This window comes from Gossypium arboreum, chromosome 1, assembly GCF_025698485.1.
Source record: "Gossypium arboreum isolate Shixiya-1 chromosome 1, ASM2569848v2, whole genome shotgun sequence".
NCBI classification, from domain to species: domain Eukaryota; kingdom Viridiplantae; phylum Streptophyta; class Magnoliopsida; order Malvales; family Malvaceae; genus Gossypium; species Gossypium arboreum.
The window spans coordinates 19,670,551-19,691,259 of NC_069070.1; the positions used below are offsets into that span (position 1 = coordinate 19,670,551).

At 33.0% G+C, this 20,709-nt stretch overlaps 1 protein-coding gene across 1 annotated transcript; it reads left to right on the forward strand.

Annotated features, from left to right (window-relative positions):
* Window positions 1-14,190: 14,190 nt before the first annotated feature.
* Window positions 14,191-18,823, forward strand: LOC108474283 (ATP synthase subunit gamma, mitochondrial-like). The gene is made up of 9 exons (XM_017776253.2): window positions 14,191-14,538; window positions 15,144-15,187; window positions 15,319-15,471; window positions 16,237-16,350; window positions 16,431-16,558; window positions 17,264-17,386; window positions 17,496-17,615; window positions 18,188-18,309; window positions 18,471-18,823. The coding sequence occupies exons 1-9, from the start codon at window positions 14,435-14,437 to the stop codon at window positions 18,538-18,540; spliced, it is 978 nt and encodes a 325-aa protein (XP_017631742.1). The 5' UTR covers window positions 14,191-14,434; the 3' UTR covers window positions 18,541-18,823.
* The last annotated feature ends 1,886 nt before the right edge of the window (window positions 18,824-20,709 follow it).

The following is a 20,709-nucleotide window of genomic DNA, read 5'->3' on the forward strand; positions in this document are numbered from 1 at the left end:
ATCGGCATGGTTATCTGAGTCAGTGTAAGACCATGTCTGGGACATGGCATCGGCATGAGGCATCGTGTAAGACCATAGCTAGGCTATTGGCATCAATATGAGATTTCCATGTAAGACCATGTCTAGGAAATGGCATTGGTACAATACGTCATGTACGAGTTTTCCCGAATATCTTTAGTCTCCCAAGAGGTTCAACGGGTAAATCCAAAGATTATGTCAAAGAAATGACAATGTATGATCATGTTGAAAGGGTACAGGTATGTATGCAAAATTCATGAGTAAGTTTAAGTTTAAGTTTAAGAATTCGATGTATATGAGACATTTGGTAAGAATGTAAATGAGTAAGTCTTGCCTATGAAAATAATCTTGTGATGACCTTGTGATTATAAGTCTATACTTATGATGTATAAATAGGTGGTAAATTTGATTGATGATCATATGTGAGGCTTTTAGGGCAAATTAAATTAAGACATGATAAGTTTAAGTTTTGTTGTTGATGTATAGGTTAAATTGGCCAATGAATGGCATGTAAATATTTGATAATGATTAGCTATTGGAATGACTAGTTAAGGATATGCTTTGGTTTCATGTATGATTAAATGGATGTTAATACAAAGAAATCATGAAAGAGTAAAGTTAGCAGTAAAACAGTTCTGGAATTGAATTAAAGGTTGAATAAGACATGAAATTAAATCTTATTAAGTCTAGTTTCACATAGAAGAAATAGTGTGAGCAAAAGAATTTCATATTATGAGATGTTTGAATTTTTGTAGGACAGGGTCAGGATGAATTTGGAATCCCCTATTTTGACTTTGGAAAATCATTAAAAATAGTATAAAAATAATTATGAGTTATAATTTATATTTATTTAATTTTTAATGAACCTATTTTCAAGAGAATCAAATGAGAACATCATCCAAGTCCCGTATGAGGAGATAATTAATTTTTAGTGAAGAAGGGTCGAAACTGTCGGACAGCAGAACATGGACGACTTTAAAGTATAAACTGTACTTATTGGCTAAACCAAAAATTCTTTAAATTTTATGGTAAGGATATATGTGAGTCTAGTTTCAGATAAAATTATCGGAATTTAATTTAGAGTTCCGTAGCTCAAGATATAAATAATTTAGTGACTATAACTCGCGTAGACAGCTTGATATGAACATAAGTGAATAGTGGAACTTTGTGCAATTATGATTGCATTATCTTGAGAACATATTATGAGGAATGTTAAAAGTATGTTAATAAGTTGTTTATTATTTACATACCTACTTACTAAGCTATATGCTTACCCTCTTTTCTTTTCCTTTTTCCTATAGTGCCACAGATGCTAGCTCGAGTTGGAGGTCGTCAGAGATCCTATCACACTAACAAGCTTTTGATGGGTATCATTAATTTTTTAGAATTTTAAGTGTATGGCATGTATAGGAATTGGGTTATTGTGTACATGATATTATGAGTTGGCCTAGAATATTGGCCTATGATAATTGAAGGTCATTGTTGTATAAGGCCATTTAGTGTGGCCAATATTTGTTATGTTATAAGTCTATGATGAAGCATTACATGGATGTGCATGCTTGTTTGGGTTGGATGAGTGAATGTGTGATAATTATGTGTGGCAAATGCTAAATGTGAATGGTTGAGTAAGTTACATGTTATAATTAGTTAAGTGTGTGAGTGGTTGTGCATGATGATTGTGATTTATAAATAGTGTGTGAATGCCATGGTATGGTTATTGGGATGCCTAAAAATGCCATGTTGTGTGTTGATAAACTTAGTATGGGTCTTCAAGTGTTTTTGGATGGAAAAAGGCTTGGTAACTATCATCCACACGGATGGCCACATGGCCTAGCACACGGGCATGTGACATGGCCGTGTGACCCTAAATTGGTGATGACGTCATAAACAGAGAGTTACACAGGTGGGGGACACGAGCGTGTCCTGAGCCACACGGGCGTGTGTGATCACAGGGCCTGCCCACACGGGCGTGTGACTCTCCAAGATATGAAAATGTTCTTATTTTCTCAAAAGTTTCAAAAGTTTTCGGTTTAGTCCCTAACCACCTCCAATGTATGTTTTGGGCCTCGTAGGCCCATATAAGGGACTTTAAGATAGAAATTGAAAAGTTTTAAATTAGAACGAAATTTTATGACCTGGAATGTTTGTATGCATGCGTTTGAGTCTGGTAACGCCTCGTACCCTATTCCGGCGACGGATGTGGGTAAAAAGTGTTACAGACGTCGAATCCTTAAATTAATTTAGCTTAACTTAGCCCCTTATTGAGTTGCTTGCCACTCAAGTCCTGCAATCACAAGTCAACCCTTGTAAGCTCGAATGAACTTAGTGAGTTTCTACATTACACGAAATTAGACCCCATCTTTCAGAGATTTAAAGAGAAAAAACTAAACACAAATAACTCCCTATTTATGCGAGTAATTATAACACCCTATACCTAGCCCGATCGCTAATCCTGTATATAAAGATGCCACACCATCATCTCACTACTTGTACATTACAGTGTTTACTATTTTAAAGTCAACACATGTCATTCGTAACATTTGTACAAGTTTTAAGACATACATACATTAATCATCATTAAATCATGCTGGGCATGCATCAATGTAACTAATTGTGTTAAAAATTCAAGCATTTGGACCACTTAGAAAAATACCAAATCAATTCATGTAAGTATTGATACTGGCACAGGGGTATCGATATTTTTTTTAAGTGGTATCGATATCGCTTGGAAAATTTATACCAAAATAGCATTTTGTTTCTCGCCCAAAAATAAAATTCTAGAAATTATCGATACCTTTTGAAAAGTACCAGTAATTTTACCTTGAGTATCGATACTCGTGATATGGTATCGATTCCAATTTACGATTCTAACTTCCTGTACATTTCAAATCATAGAGGTATCATTTTTACAACATGAAAATCGATACTTTTACTTCAGACCAGAAAAATACAACATTTCTAAGCTTATAAGTTCTTCTAACTTGTACCAATTCTTCATGTGATATCATCATCAAATAAACATCAAAACAATTGTAGTAATGGTTTCAAACATCGAAAGTAATTCCAAGCAATAATCAATGTAATACGAAATGAATCTCATAAACTTAGGAACAAATAATCTATGGAAACATCCAACACATCATGGTAAATACCAATAAAAGTCTACCACATTACCTTATTTCCAAAACATAAGCAAATAAAAATAACACCTACGAAATAATAGAAATGGGCTTGCTTAGATCACCCCTCGGAACCACACTATTCACACCAGCACTTAACTACTCTGCAAGGGTTTAAAAGGAGTGGATAAGCTTAACAAGCTTAGTGAATACCTAGAACAACTACCATGCAAACAATTCATCAAGCATTAATAAAACAACCATATAGCATAACCTTAGCAGTTCCAACTCTATTGTTATATTATACTCATTCATGCATTATTTACTAGTTCATTTACATGATAATCACATTCACTTTTAAGCATATATCACATTACACATATAATCACATAATATTCAAACATATATCACAATACACGTATAATCACATAACATTCAAGCATATATCATAATACTCATATAATCACATAACTTTCAAGCATATATCACAATACTCATATAATCAAATAACATTTAAGCATATATCGTAATACTCAAAAACATGTTTATAGATAAACTGACACTTGAGCTATGAAACGTAAAATTGGGCACTATCACCACTCATCGGATACACGAATCTCCAACACATCACATAGACTCATAAAGTCAAACATGTCCCAAAAGTGAAGCATAAAGCTAACACTCTCCTTATTTCCCCTCACATGTCCTGTTGAATGGAGCTTAGCTCACATTCTCTTACCCCTCCAACATATCCCAAGGCCTCAATGCCCAAAATTGCTGTACATATAGGTGAGTACTCACAATCCTATTGCATGCCAACTATATCCAACGGTTTCAAGATCACAAGGCCAAAATATCTAAAATCAAACACATATCACTTACCGATTATCCATGCACTATCACTGCATATTTGCATTTTTAGCAAAACATTGTCACTAAAATTTAACATATACATAACATGTACACATTTTCACTTTCACAACAGTTATTATAACCACATATCACATGTTATAGCATCTCATCTCAATTCATATATTCAAAAACACTTAAGCACATAGTTTACAAGATAACATAGGTATGAGAAAGCTTATACTCGTAATTTAGAGTAAAGGTTTAGGCTACTACTAAATTCCCAAATAACGCATTGAATCATGTGCACAAGCAATTATTCCAAAAACTCACAAATTACGCTTTTACCGAAAAAGCTGAAAACTCAAACTAGCTTTTCCTTGCCTTTATCTCTACTCATAGAAGGTCGTATCGGTTCCAACGCTTCAACAAAGTAAATCACACAACAACAAAATTAACATTTTGCCAAAGACTCACATCAAACAATCCAAAAACACAAGTCTAAGTTAGGTTCTCTTTGGACTGAAACCTTCGACATAGGAAACTTAAAATTCGAATATCTCAATCTATACTTAATCTTTTTGCCTAAAACCGCTTCCATCCATCTATCACCTATGACTAGTTCTCAATCTTTAAACTACAAAAAACTACTCAATTCATAGTATCGACTCTTTCAACATGTTTTTGGCTATTTTTTGAAAATTCATTAAGACATTAGAAAAAGTTAACGAAACTTTAAAGTAAGTTTAGAAATCTTCTAATCATGTCAAAATTGATTGAAAAACACTTTGAAACTACGTTTTTACCCAAAATCTCGAACTTCACCATTAACGACCCAATTTTCAAATTTTATTTAAAGCATGCGATTTAATGGCTAAAAATTTTGTTTAAAGGACCATGTATCATTTAAAACTAATTAAAAAAATAAATCATTTCCTAGTTGATGAAAAACCAAGCATTTAATCGAAAACCCAAAAAACCCACAAGCTTGACAATAAAGGAATTTATGGTGTTTTTTGGTGTTTTTCTTGGAATTTTATGGAGATTTAGGGCTTGGATGTTGGTAGGAATCAAAAGATTTGAGTTTGGAAATAAAAAATCTAATGGGAGAGTAAGGGAGAACAAAGGACGATGCAAGAATGAGGGAGAAGAAAAACTAATGTAAAAATAAACTAGGTGGGGGAAGTTATGAATTTTAAAATCTAGTCTAATTGCCTTTTAAAAATTCCAAGTTTTGACTTTTTTACAAATTACTCCTACCGTCAAAGTTAAATATATTTAAACTCATTTTTAGGAATTGATTTAATTCTCTAAAATCATAATAAAGAAAACATTACTGATATACCATGTCGCAAAGTTTTGAACACTTTAAGGCTAAAATTTCTAAATTACCCCTAAAACTCCTAGACCTTATTTTAGGGTGTTACAGTAATTACTCTTAAACTCGCAGTAGCGACATTAATTAATCCCTCAATCATATCTATTACTGATAGATAGCTAAATGAATTACAACTAAATGAATTACCTCTAAGTAATCCTATCAGCCCACGATTAGTTTTAATGGATTCCTTAGATGTCACGTCATTTCCATGGACTCTGTCATTCCTTTACTTGTATTTTTCTTTCCATTTATCCCTAATGTGGAAATCTTTTTTCCACCATGTCATTATAAGGTAGTCTTATGATCTACCCTTTTAATGCTCCTTAGGGACCCCCCTTTGCGATCATTCCAATCTGTTTAGCCCGTGGTAGAGTCTTTCTCTTGCCTTAGTCTCGAAGGACTTGTTTTCATCCCATCCTTTGGGATAATTAGTGAGATTGCCCATCCCTTTGGAAGATTAAGTCCCACTTGGGATGAATAGCGATTAGATTATTTCCTTGTAATCTACCATATTCGAGATACCATGCTCAAAATTATGTCATGTTTGTTTGTTGTGGACTGTTTTGGCCTTTCATACCCCGCAAACTATCGTCGAAGCGACCATCTATTTTTAAGATTTCTCCTTTATTTTAGTTCCCTACGAAACTAGTTATTTAACTGATACTTTTTCAATGGTTTTCTCCTTGAAGAACAATAGTCTTGACATACATATTTGTTACCTGGTATATTCTCTTAGTCAATCGTTTTTTATTAACCCTTCTTTTTTTTGTTGACTAAACTGTGTTCTTTTGTTGCCTCTATAACTTACAGGGTTTCTTAGAACACCCTCTAGCGGTTCTTAATGGCGAATCCTTGTCTAAGATCCTTAGTTAAATCATCTTTCATTCACCTGTATGCCAGGCACCACTAGTGCATCAACTCCCGTGATTACTTCCTACTGGGTTATCATCTATATGCCCTATTAGTGTTCATGACTACTATTCCAACAGTCTTTTCTTATTTCCATTAACTTTTTCGTTAATTAGTGGATTCTTTCGACCCACTGGTCAACTATTGCATGTTTATATTTCCATTTTCTTTCTAGTCCCTTTCTCATTGTTTGCAAAATGTCCCACTATTGTTGTCCTATTTGGCTATTCATGTTTAATGTTTGCAAAATGTCCCACTATTGTTGTCCTATTTGGCTATTTGTGTTTAATGTCCCAGCAGACTACCCCGTGTTTAGTGTCCCAATAGACTCCATAAATTGTCATAATTGAGCTATGGTCTTGCTCATCAGATTCCATGTTTGATGTCCTAACAAACTCTGTTGGTTGCCAAAATCGAGCTATGATCTTACATCTCATACTCTTTGTCTTTACTGTCTCGGCGAACTATCCCATGTTTGTTGTCCTAGTGGACTATGCTGTTTTTACTATCATGACGGACTACCCCATGTTTACTGTCCGGATAGACTATCATGCGTTTAATGTTTTGGCGAACTATCCTAGTTGTCATATCCTAGCTATGGTTTTGCACATTTAACCTCTTAGAGGTTTTGCCTCAAAAAACCTTAACGTTGTCACGATGTCGCCACATAAAGCCTACTGAATGCCATCAAGGTGTTACACTATGAAACCTAATAACCATTAATATTATCTTATCATATATCCAGCTTGATGCTCGAACACCAAAGTGTCTCCTCCGCAAAGCCCGAAGCTTCACACATCGCGGTTTGCTCCAAGCAATCCTGGATGGCAAAATTGAAATAGAATTCCAATTTTTCTTTTTCCCTATTCCTCAGCCTGTTTCTTCATTATCCTATACCTTAATGCTTGAACATCACGTTTTGCATATAGCAACAAAGTATAGTGGTATCTAACAAAATCACCCCTTTTTTCCCAATCCTAACTTCGCCTAATTCTATCAATAATTCCCACTATTATAATTATATGATATATGCATTTCTTTTACATACTATCATAGAGTATGCTATTTATTAAAACATGAAGTCCTAACTATTTCATGCATGTTGAACTATTATTGCGGACACCCATATACCATATAATCTTACTCATGCATAACATACAAAATTAGAAGAGATCATTAATCATTCCAAGAATGGAGTATAGAAACTGACCACATGCTTTTTCGCCTTAGTAGTTTAGCTTTTTCGAATGCTAGAGCTTCCATTCTCCTGGAAACTAAGCATGTCAACCAAATTATGGGCTAAACCTAGTATTTTTAACTTAAACTTTAGTTTTCTAGAAACATGCCAAAACCTCTAAAATGGTTCTAGAAACCCTTAGCATTACTTCTTAAACCTACAAATACCAAAGGTCTCAGTATCTTACCATCTCATTGGATTTTTTACTTTTCTACTTGATCATCATGACCATCACTCCATGCAGAGCTTTCTTGTAACCATCTCCTCTCGGAGATACTTAGAAAGAAGATGAAGAAGAAAATAAAATAGATTGGAGAAGAAGTCTCTCTAGGAAGTCATTTCTTAGCTATTTATAACCCTTCCTATATAGTCTTTAACCATGTAGAAACCATCCATTGACAATCATTTTGTCCCATACTAAGGAACCAACTGGTTCTAATCCAACAAAGCTAGATTTGATGCTCAACTATATCCAAACTGGACTCTATGTTTCTCTAACAGTAAAGACCGCCAGCTCACGATTTCTTTCAATTTAACCTCTTAATTATTTTCTAATTTTTGGGCTTAAAGGTAACTGGGTGTGACATGTATGCTAGAAAAATGGTTGGAATATGTATAAGGTTAATATATGTGTTATTTTAAAGGGTAGTCATGTTTTGGATCCTTGATGAATGTTTGATTTTGGACTTGTCAATGAATATGTATAAATGTGTGTGTATGCTTGGTAATATGCCATATTGCCTATGAATCTTATGTATGGAAAATATGGAATATAATTGATATGTTTTAGGTTATTTAGAAAGGATTGAATTTTATGATAAACTAGCTGGTATTAGAATTTGTATACGCTGTTGTGAATTGGTGCCAAATGATGGCATATTGGTTAGATGATGTTAAGGTTGTATAATAAAAGTTTGAAGTATGTTTGATGATAATTTGAACATGTTTATAATGTGCTTCTAAGTACCGAATGCATAGGTTGGTGGTTTGGGCTTGAAAATGGACCAAAATGAAGAATTTTGCAATATTTGGCAATAATGTATCGATACCTTAGATGAGGTACCGATACATTACATTTTTCAATTAATTTCTTGCAAAACAGAATTCTAAAATGGCATTGATACCAAAGGAAAGGATAGGTACCTAAAGAAAAGTATCGATACTTCAAACCTAGTATCTATACTTTTGATTTAATTTGATTTTTTGAAACATCGAAGCTCAAAATGGTATATTACCTAGTAGGGGTATCGATACCTGATTTGGAAACTTTAAAAACCTTACAATTTGGTTCTAGTTTGTGTCTGGATCATTAAAAGAGCTTTCGTAAGCTCTACTAAGGTTCAGATTTGACTGTGATCATAATATCTACTTGTTTTTGACATGATTAAATATTTGAATGATTTATTTATGGTAAACTTGTTCTCAAATTTTAAAAATGTTATAGAAAGATTCTTAATTGGTATTGAATTTACTTTAAAGTATTTGTATTCTTGCATAAGACCTGAGAAATAATGCTCATTGATATTTAATGTTGTATTATTGGTGATTACATGACTGATGATGTGAAATGGTGATTTTATTACGAATTTGTTGGTCGTTGCTTTGGCACTATAACACCCAATAACTTGGACCTATCAATTGGGTCGAGTAAGGGGTGTTACAGTCACTTAGGCCCATTTTCTTGAATGTGTTCCACCTTGATACCTCAACAACGTTTCTTTTATCTATCAAAATATTTTTCACTTGAAATCCAGCTATTAAAGCTGAAACAACTAACGGATCATTGCCCTCAGAATCACAAACTCCACTTTGTCACATAACATTTTCCCCTTTGTGTTGGACCTAGCCCATTCCTCATTGGATCCAACAATGACATTGATTACACCCCTTACAACATGTTTACCCTTTCCTCTATTTTAACCATGCGAACTCGAAGGACTTGAAGGACCCTTATCACCATTGAAATATCTATATCTTGATGTATGATCCAAATGAGCCATAAACTGTTTTGATTGCCCCCGACATATTGCAAATTCAATTGCATCTTTCAGATGAACACAATCCTTCATTTTATGGCCCTGTGCATGATGAAACTTACATATCTCCTTAGAGTCTTCTTTGCGAACACTCGACCTTAGAGAGGTTGGTGACTTGAGCATTCCCTGATGTTCCATCTAGCTCAATATATGCACCGAAGAGGCTCTTAAATCATGATTATTAGTGCAACTAGTTATAAGAAGCTCTGTATGGCCTCTTTTGCTATTGTTGATAAATGTTGTCATCTCTCGCAGTTATATACAAATTAGGAGAGTCGTTGGAATAATAACTCTGTTACCTTCCTAAGTACGAATGACACGAATAATCCCTTCTAGACTTGTCCTCCAACGAGGGTTTGTCATGTCTAGAAGTATTGAAATTCATCGATATTCATTGTTGGGATTCTACTTGTGCTTTTCCCATCTCATCACTCTCAAAGAACCTATGTGTTGCCTCATAAAGGACAAATAACTAGTAAGGGACTTGTAAACTAAATTATACTTCAAGTGTTGATTAGTAGTACCAGGCATGAAGCCTTGTCCTGCAAACTCCTCTGAGACATATTTAGTGATCATTGTCGTTGCATTAAATCTCTTTACAAAATATTGTAAAGATTTGTCTTCATGTTGCCTAATTGACATTAAATACTCTGCTGATTGTTGTAGTGCCTTGTTCGTCGAGAATCTACTCATGCATAAGTCTATCAATTGCTCAAAACTAGTGATGGAATGTTGTCAAAGCTAAAAATATCAAGCTTAAGTTGCATCTTTTAATGTCATTGAAAATGCCCTATACTTTGCCAGATCTAAAGCACCCAGGATATTCATATGATTCATATAATGCACCAAATGATCATCAAGGTCACCTTGACGATTATATAATGTCTTAGGGAATTTAAAATTTGGAGAGACATGATGACGTAATATTTCATTGGCCAATGGTTCTTTGTATATTTCTTAAATAAACTCAATGACTTATTCCTCTTATACTTTTACATGTTCTTTTCTAGTAGTTCTATTTTTTTTTCTATTGTGTTTCTACTTAAATTCCAACTTTGACTATCATCACCATCCACATCAACATTATCATCATCTAAATTATCACTGAGATCATCATTACTTCTATTATCATGATGGTGCTTTCAAGAAAAATGGACAGTTTCCTTCTCCTTATGTAACGGGTCCTGCCTTCGAGCAGCTCTGGTTGTTCTTAACTCTTTAATGAGTTTCTCATTCCTTTCATCCACTTGGCATTGCTTTTTATCTATTCTTGAATAAATTTTTGCTACTCTTCGTATCTTCTCTATTGAGAATATATTTGTTCCTCCATCGTCTTCATTCTCTCTTATATGTCAATGTACTTTTGAGATCCTGAATGAGGGCTTTGAGTACCTTGGTTAGTTAGAGAAGAAACAACATGAACCTAAGGTGGATGATTGTAATGTTGGAAAATCGTGTTTGAAAAACACAGCGGAAAATAAATCTAGGGAAAATCATAGTTTTAATTTTTCTTCCAAAACAAGAACTTGGTTGTGATATCTATAGTAATAAACACTTAATCAAAATTGTACCTTTTTTATTTGTCTAGGATGAATGCTTCAACCGAGTAGCCTTCTCTGCTATCCTCATGCTCAGGTCTGCTGAGTGTGAGTTTGTTTTGAATCAGAAAATTTTTCACAAAAATTACCAGTGGGGTAATTTCACAATTTCTCTGAACTTTTTGTCCAATTTGTAAATAAGAAAAATATCTCTAGAATTTTTTTGAAATAATTTCTTCAGAGAATTTTCTCTCTAAAACTATTTCTTGAATTTAAGTGCGTGAAAAATAATTACCCAAGACTTTCTTTATATAGGGATAGTTTAGAGAGTTCAATTATAATTAAACTTAATCACTTTAATATTAAATTAATATAATATTTATCTAAATATTATATTAATTTAATATTAAATCTATCAAAATAATATTATTTTTGAAATAGTTAATCTGAAATCAAATTCTCTGGTTGAGTCTCAGTAGGAATATAATTCTTCCACTGCTCAACCACCAAAAACCCATCGTCGCCGACCATTTCCGACCATCAAAATGCCACTGTCCCAGTCATTGACATCCCGAGCTAATCCAGTTTCTAATAGTTCGGTTCAGGCCAGTGATAGGTGACCGATCCGATCCAGCCACTAATTGGACCATCGACCCGACTTTATATACCAAACACTATTCAACCAATTTTTGGGTCTTGGTCTCAATTTTGGGCTCTCGGGCCCAATTTACGATCTCAGATCTAATTTTCAAGTTCAATTACCCATTGGGTCAATTGTTTGACTTGAAAATTAATTTCTAAAAATATCATATTAATTTTAATTAATTTGATTAATTTAATTTTACTTGATCAAAATTAATTTTCTCAAAAATCACTTATATTTTCCAAATTATTTTTTAAGAAAATTCTTTAATCAAATTCTCTAGTTGAACAATTCTTTCGACCGCCCAATTTAATTCTACATCGAATAAATTGACTCAATTAAATTATTTCCAAAGTCGTAGAATTTTCTTCTAATTCGAAAGCTGTTCAATCGAGCTTTTGTTGAGCTAATGGAGGGACCAACCAGACATATACAATTAGGCTGTAGTAATTGCAATTATGTCCAGAAGCATCGTTCTGATAATTCGCAATTACTTTATCTTGGAGTCAATCCACAAGAAGTACCATGATTGAAAACTTCTTATTATATACTCTTTACGATAGCAATTCATATAATTGCTTTGTCCAATGACCTTGTCATGTGTGTTACCCTCATATGATATCCTTGATTCCTTTGAGTTAAATCTATTCACTTAGTATAATCTTATTTTATCTCATTGTCACCATCGTGTCTTCTTAACAATTAATATGGCCACTGTCAACAAATGACTGTGATAAATTGCTCATTTTAGAACAAGCAACCCGTGGCCATGTTCCATATTTTTCAATCCACATAATGCCAATGAGATGATATTGTTAACTCTTTAATTGAGCTATGAGTTCCACTGTTGCTAGTAAAGTCATGCCATAAAGAAGTCATGTACCTAACATACTGCCTATCAACTCGATCATCTTCAAAACATAAGCCTCTACTTATATCAAAGCACATGAGTTGCATACGCATGATTAGTGACTAACTCAGGATTTAGGTAAATCACACCATGAATGTCAAGTGAATTAATTCACAGATTAATTCAAAATTAATTCATCTTGAGTCCAGTCCAATTAATCTATCATTCTATCAATAAATACATCTATGTCTCTAGCCGTAGAGTCAACTGCTCCGATAGCAAGACTAGTTATCTCTTCAATTGGAATTGTAGTCATAATAATCTTTCTCAGTAATTGAATCAAATGTTCACTTTGATTCTTTTACAGGATTACAAACTCGTTTAGATTATCTACTGAAGTAACTTGTCTTTCTTGCAATATAAATGTTCTTACAATATCACTTATCATCAGTTTGAACTTAGACAATCAATGAGCTAATATTGGTTTGTCACAATTTCGCTATACATGCAAAATATGAAAGACATAAATATAAAAGACATAACAATAAAATGTGAAATTTATTTATTCATCATCAAATACATAGAAAATAATTACATGTTTACTACAATATGGACACATTTCCCAACATGTTGATGAGGAGTTTGGTTGGCATGCAAAGGATTTTATACTAGGTTTGTTTGGTTTTGGGACGATAAATCTTGGAGTGATACTTCTCTTGAAGGGTCCTGGGTTTGTTGATTGTTGATGGGATCAGTCTCATCGGTGGAAGGGATACTTGTACTTAGATTGGTCATGATTCTTCATGCTCACTGCACCAAATATTAACCAGTTGGATTAACAGAGGAAGTTGTGGTTTGATAAGTGGTTCACTTGAAGACCAAGCAGAGAGCCACTGAAGTTGGATCAGCTTTTCTTGTGGTCAAGTTGAGAAGGAGAAAAAAATAATGGAAGTAGTAAAAATGTCCTATGATTTGATTCATGGGCCTTTTTATAGTGGGAGACAAGATTGCCTATGTGTTTAGAGACTAATAACATTGAGATTTAATCCAATATCTTGGGAGTTACGGTGATTGATGTCCTATATATGACATCTTAAAACAGTTGGGTAATCAATGATTTTAAACCTCCCACGTACATCTCACATATGTTTGGCGGAGATATGGTGTTGTATGAGGCTCGCCAGGCTAAGGTTCACGTGTAGTAAATAGTGGAAGATACATTAGCTTAGTCAGGTTCATCAGATACACATGGTTGGCTAGAGGACCAACTCCACTAGAAGACACTGTTGGGGTACATGGTATAGGTATAACAAACACAATTGTTTATCATTGATTTGTCATCAATCATGAGATGATGTCGAGTTAATTTATGACACTAACTCAATAAATATTATTAATATACACAAATATATATAAAAATATATATAACAAATATATTTATTAAAGTTTCTTATATAAATGAAAATTTATTTTAGTTCATATGGTGAATAAAAAGGTTTTATATTCATGATCTCTTTAATTCAAGTCTCATTATAAATAATTTTTAAATTTGTATTTCAAGCTAAAAATTTTTAATTATAACAAAATTTAATTAAAATATACATATAATAAAATTCGAATTGAGAACCCTATTTGATTGCATGATGTTATTGTAAAATAAATAACTACCCAACCATCACACTATTTCTCGGCGTACGCTAAACCGGAGTCCCGATCATTTTAAAGGAACAGTAAAACACTTCCCTACTGCAGCTTGAAGCAATTCCGTCAAAACGCCCAAAATTTTGAAAAAAAAAAAAAAAAATTCATCCAGGACAGCAAGGATTTCTAGGGTTTCGTCTGAATCGGTAAGCGATGGCGATGGCTGCTCTCAGACGCGAAGGGAGGCGTTTGGCCCCTCTGATCTCTCCTCGTACGATAACCGCCGTCAGATCCTCTCCTCTCTATACTACTCTTGAGTATGGATCTCTCTTTTTCCATTTCTCACCTTCTCATCTCTCTCTATATTTATATACATATACACATACACATTCGCATCACGTTTCTCCTTATTTACCTTGATCCCCCCTCCCTTTTTCTCTTATTTTAGGCCCAAATGATACATTTTCGTTTGCGTTGTTGCTAACCAAATTGTAAATAATTTTATTTTGCTTATTGTGGTGATTAGATTTTCCATTATTGCTGAGAGAACGAAATTTTGTGCAATTCACTTTTCCTTCTCTCTCTCTCTCTCTTTTTTATTATATATTTTCCCATCAATCTTATTATAAAGGAAAATGAACTTTTTAAAAAAAATACTTTTTAAATTCATTTCTATACTAATCGAAGTGATTTTTCTTTTTGTTTGTAAATTCGGCTTTGTCCCCAGTGTATCTAAAATTGAGCTAAACAGTTGGTACTGATAGTGGTCCATTCACTCATTTAAGTTTTCAAAAGAGGGGGAAAGATAAATAGATCAAAAAAATGATTGAACCTTTTAAGATATGTAACAATTTATATTTTCAAAATTTTCTTTGGTGTAATTTGAATCTTAAAGTACTAAATAAATTAACTTGGATGGCAGGGATGAGGGTCCTCTTGGAGTTCGTCATATTTCGACTCAAGTTGGTAAGAATTGTTTCAGTTTTCTCTCTTTTCTGTTTGTTTCTTTTCAGTATGATGTTATGCATGCATGCTTGTCGCATTTTCTTTTCGAGTCGGTGAAGGTTATTAAGGGTGGTGGTCTATTGCTTGTGCAGTTAGAAACCGGATGAAGAGTGTCAAGAATATTCAGAAAATCACAAAGGCAATGAAGATGGTTGCAGCCTCGAAGTTGAGAGCAATTCAAACAAAAACTGAGAATTCTCGTGGCCTCTGGCAGCCATTTACTGCACTTCTTGGCGATCTTCCCGGTATGTCTATGAACAAGCCTTTGATATGTATCTCTTTACTGAGCATGCTCAATTGAACCTGTTTTCTCTTTGCATTTGCTAAATGTTTGTCTCAAGCTAGTAACGGTTAGTTTTTGCTCACTTCCATTGATGTTGCATTTGTGTTCATGTAGTGAACCTATGGGGTAGTGGCTCAGTTTTTAATCCTACCCTCTCTATCCAGAAGTTTTACACAAATGTAACTTTTATTGATTGATAACAGCTTGAGCAGATTAGTTGCAATTTTATAAATGGATATTACCATTATTCGCTTGCGAATTAGATGCATATATCCTTTATATGTCCTGAGATTAATGTAGGTAGATAATTTATAGAAGGACATTGATATGTGTTTTCCTGTTTGGCCTTCCTCTGAAAGAATATAAGCTCTAAAGAGTTGTAGAACTGGTTCGGAATCAATTGTACCTAGCTTGACTTAGTTATTAATAATATTACTTGGTTCATGTTGAAATAGACTGTTGTTCTTTGCATTAGTGATTAATAAAAACTGAAGTTATACAAAACTGGAAACTAATAGATCCACTCACTATCTGAAGGGAAGTGCATTAGCTTGACTTGTAACTTAGCTGCTTAATGCCATCAATAACATTCTTCTAAAATTTGCTTGGATAAGGTTGTAGAGTCTTTGATCTTTCTACAATTTCATTATATTGTCTAATAATCTTATATCAAATCTCTATTTTCTTGTCAGCCTTATTTTATTAACATTTCTTGTCACAATGCTAGGTGCTGACGTTAAGAAGAACGTTGTTGTCACCATCTCTTCAGACAAAGGTCTTTGTGGTGGAATTAACTCTACATCTGTCAAGATAAGCAAGGGGCTCCATAAGTTGAACTCTGGTACTTTTTCCCAAGCAACTTAATCTTTTCTGGTTGTCTAATTGGATGCTTCCTGAAGTTAACCATCTTTAGTGCCACAGGTCCTGAAAAAGAAACAAAATATGTTATTTTGGGAGAGAAGGCAAAGGCTCAATTAGTTCGTGATTCTAAAAAGGACATTGAGTTAATCATAACTGAGCTGCAGAAGAATCCTTTGAACTACACTCAGGTTCATCATTGTGCTATTACCTGCGATTTTCCTGTGAAATAACCTTTCTGGGGAAGTTGAAATTTTGATTGTTGTATGGAACGCTTGATTCTTTCTTTGAAGCCATCTTTGGTCATGCAAGAGCAGGATTTTTATAGCTTACATAGAATGTTTCAGACTTTCAGTAAATACATTGTTTGTTGACTGGTTCCTTGTGATGTGCCAGAAGGAAGATTCTATCACATTGAGATAAATATGGTCATATTCTGGCCAAAATCCTGGAAGTATAGGGTTTAATTTTTTATGATAGAAATGATTATGGTTATTGATTGGTTTAGAAAGGAAAGATTCCATTTCGAGGGTGAAAACGCAAATAAAAATTCAACTAGACGGCTAGCCTGAGAATTGAATAGTATCTGTAACAGTAATTTAAGCTATGGTTGAAGCTTGGTATGATGCCTTTTAGGGAAAAAAAATTGCAACTGTAAACCCAAGGGAACATAACATTAACACTTGCGAATAGCAATTCTAGTTTAAATGATGCCCCGATTGTTTAACAGTAAAGGAAGACTCAGTTTCCAAATTTCCTGAAGTTCAATCTTGACTTCTCTCTGTCCACTTTCTTTGCTGAAGAACCTTGTCTTTCATGAATTTCTTTGTCCCAATGTTGTAGATTGCAGTTTGGCTGTGTTAACCGTCTTCACTTGCAAACATTTGCATCGTCAGGTTTCTGTTCTTGCTGATGAGATTTTAAAGAATGTGGAGTATGACGCTTTGAGGATTGTCTTCAACAAGTTTCAGTCAGTAGTTTCTTTTGTGCCAACAGTTTCAACTGTATTATCAACTGAAGTGAGTATGACACGAATCTTTGAGCTTGATGAGTTCCCTTTTTCCTGTCTAAATATTGCTCATTTTAGTTTCTTGTTTTTTTGTAATGTTTGGTGATTTGTTCATATAGATAGTTGAAAGGGAAGCTGAATCTGGGGGAAAGCTTGGTGATCTAGACTCCTATGAAGTTGAGGGTGGTGAGACAAAGGGCGAAATACTTCAAAATCTGGCAGAGTTTCAGTTCTCTTGTGTATGTCCTTCTGTCCGAACCAAACATTTTTATTTCTTGTTACTATGCATGAAAGTTGATACTGTGAAGGCATGGACTATAAATAATGGAATTTGCAAATATCTGTTGATGTCCTGAGTCTACGAGAGCTGTATTGTGATGACAATGTCCTAGGTGTAAGAGAGCTGTATTATGATGACAAGAATCTTTTTGCCGTGTACTGATCATTTATGGAAATGAACCCTGTGATATTAGTGAAAAAAGTAAAAACTTGGTTAGCTTCCTATGATTTTGGTAGAGCTCTAAGTTTCTTGTTGACCACCATTATCACAAATTCTGCTGACTGGTTTTTCCAGGCAAAGCCTTTACTTTCTTGAATAACCAATTCGGATCACTAAGCACAGGCAGTTGTAAGAGAATTTGAACATCTGTGTATCCCAAATCTTAAGAATGTACAGGCCACCTTATCTTCTTACTACTAAAGTACCTGTCAAAGTATATAAAATTAAGATTTTCTTTATTTGGCTTTTTTATCTACAGTAAGTGTTTTAGTCTTCATAATTTACCATCAAGGATTCTCGTATTTCCCACAGACTATGTTTAATGCGGTGTTGGAGAATGCTTGTAGTGAGCAAGGAGCACGGATGTCTGCTATGGATAGCTCGAGTAGAAATGCTGGTGACATGCTTGATCGCCTTACTCTCACATATAACAGGTCTCGATCTATTTTTATCATTTATGCATGCTTTCATGGTCTTCTTAAAGTCACGTGTGGAGCATCATTTGGGTCTTTTTTTTTTTTTTTTCTTCTAATTTTCTTATTCCTCTTTTCATAGCTCTGAAGTAGATATTTTGAGTGTCGTATTTGTGTTGCAGAACCCGTCAAGCTTCAATCACAACTGAGTTGATTGAGATTATATCAGGAGCATCGGCATTAGAGGGTTAGTTTTAAACATTTTAGTGCTCGATTTTTCTGACGATGACGAAATAAAATCTCAGTGGACCCATTTCTTTTTTGAATGTGTTGTCGAGCTACTGTATGATTCCCCCAATGTTGAAACAAACTTCATTTCTGGCATCGAAACTAATTCTATGGTGTCTTGAGATATTTTACTTATTTCTTTCATAAAACATGTACCTGCCCGCGTCTGAGGATGCGAAAGAAATTATATGTTATTTTCCCTATTTTCCCCTCATAAAATGCAATGTAAATGTGCTGCTCAAAATAACCATCAAGAGGAGCTGTAATCTCCTTTTTTAATATTTTATATATTTTGATACATATACTATGATTGTGTTTAAAAATTTTATCAAGAGGGTTTTCAAATTTTCCTATATATATTATGTCACAATTGTGTTTAAGATAATTTATACATGAATTAATTTTGGTAGACTAATAAATTTTGACATATTCATTTATTAGTATTGTATTCATTTTTTTTAATTATATATGTAGTGTTTTAACTATTTAAGAATAAAATTTTAAGAAATTGATGAAGTCATGTTATATTGCTTCTATTGTATTGTATATGTTGATGTGAAAAGAATAGCAATGTAATATTAGATTTTTCAGAAGAAAACACTTCCTCTGAAAAATCATTTATAAAAGATGAAAAAGAGGAGTTACATATCAACAAAAATATGACTTTTAATCTTATAAATAACTTATATAGAACATTAGAAGAATAAATTTACTAAGATGTTTGATAAAAATGAAAGACTAGAGTATCTGAAATTTATAAAATAATTTTATGAAAAACATAAATATTTATTTGCGTTATTTAATTATCATTATATGCTAAACTATGATTTTATAGATATTAGTAATGGTTTTAATAATTCTATAAACTTAGAAGATATAAAAGTTACAAGTTATAAATCGACAAAGATAATTCTTGACAGATGAAGATGAAAATATAGATATTCTTGAACTAATGGAATCGATCAAACGGATCAAGATCCTAATGGAAAAAGAAAATTAGATTAAGATATTCTAAAAGATGATTATTTAATATCCTTTAATAAAAAATACGGACAAGTTGAAAATACAACTAAAATTTTTGATAATCAAACCGAAAATATTGCAACTAATGAAATAAAATTTGAGAATTTAGGAGAGACCTCTACCCAACTTGTCCCACATAAGATAAACAATCTAAATAGAAGAAATGTTGCTCAAGGAGGAATATATTTAGATCTTACTAATATACCTATAGCAGACTATGAAAAACTTATAGATGATTGGGCACAGTTATGACTATAGTTGTAAACAACACTTGGTCAAAAAAAATTTAAACAATTACTAAGAAGATGGGAAGAATCAGAAAAAGGATAGATAATCAATTAGATTCAAACTCATAAAAATGTATTAAAAGGATTAGCATACATTCTAAAAACAGAATTTGTGGCTATATTGATAAAAAAGAAGAAGAAAAGATCAAGATATATTGTCAAAATTTAAATTACGTGACATTAGATATTTAGAAGATTTTTCTAAAAATTTCTTCATGAATATTAAAAACTAAAAATGAAAATATAGAATTTTGGAAAAAACAAACAAATAATATTTCCATAAATTCCCACCACTATGTGATGAGATTTGTATAAAAAATATGATTCTTATTTAGAAAAGTATAGCAAAATATTTGGTGTAGATTTAGAAACTATAGATTCTAAAGGAAATAGAATTGATTTTGCAAAAGAAAGAATAACTAGTTATTTCTTACAAAGTAAGGCTTCTAAACAAGTTAACTATAAATTAAGTAATGAATGAGAATTTGGATGTAATTGATGCGCCTAATACCTATAAAAACATAAAAAGAAATATAGGAGATATAAGTTTGTTAGATGGAAACCTTGGAATAAGATAAAAAATTATGGTAATAATAAGAAGAAAATATTTATTAGAAGAAAAACTTCTAAAATCCTAAAAAAGCAAAATTGTAAATGTTTCGTATGTGATGAAGGTCATATGGCATCAATTGTCCCAATAAAGGAAAATTGCAAGAAAATAATTAAAACACTTGAAGAACAATATTTAGAAATATGTTCAAGAGGAAATAAATTTTGAGGAAATATTATACAATTAATATCATAAATAGATTGTGAAGAATAT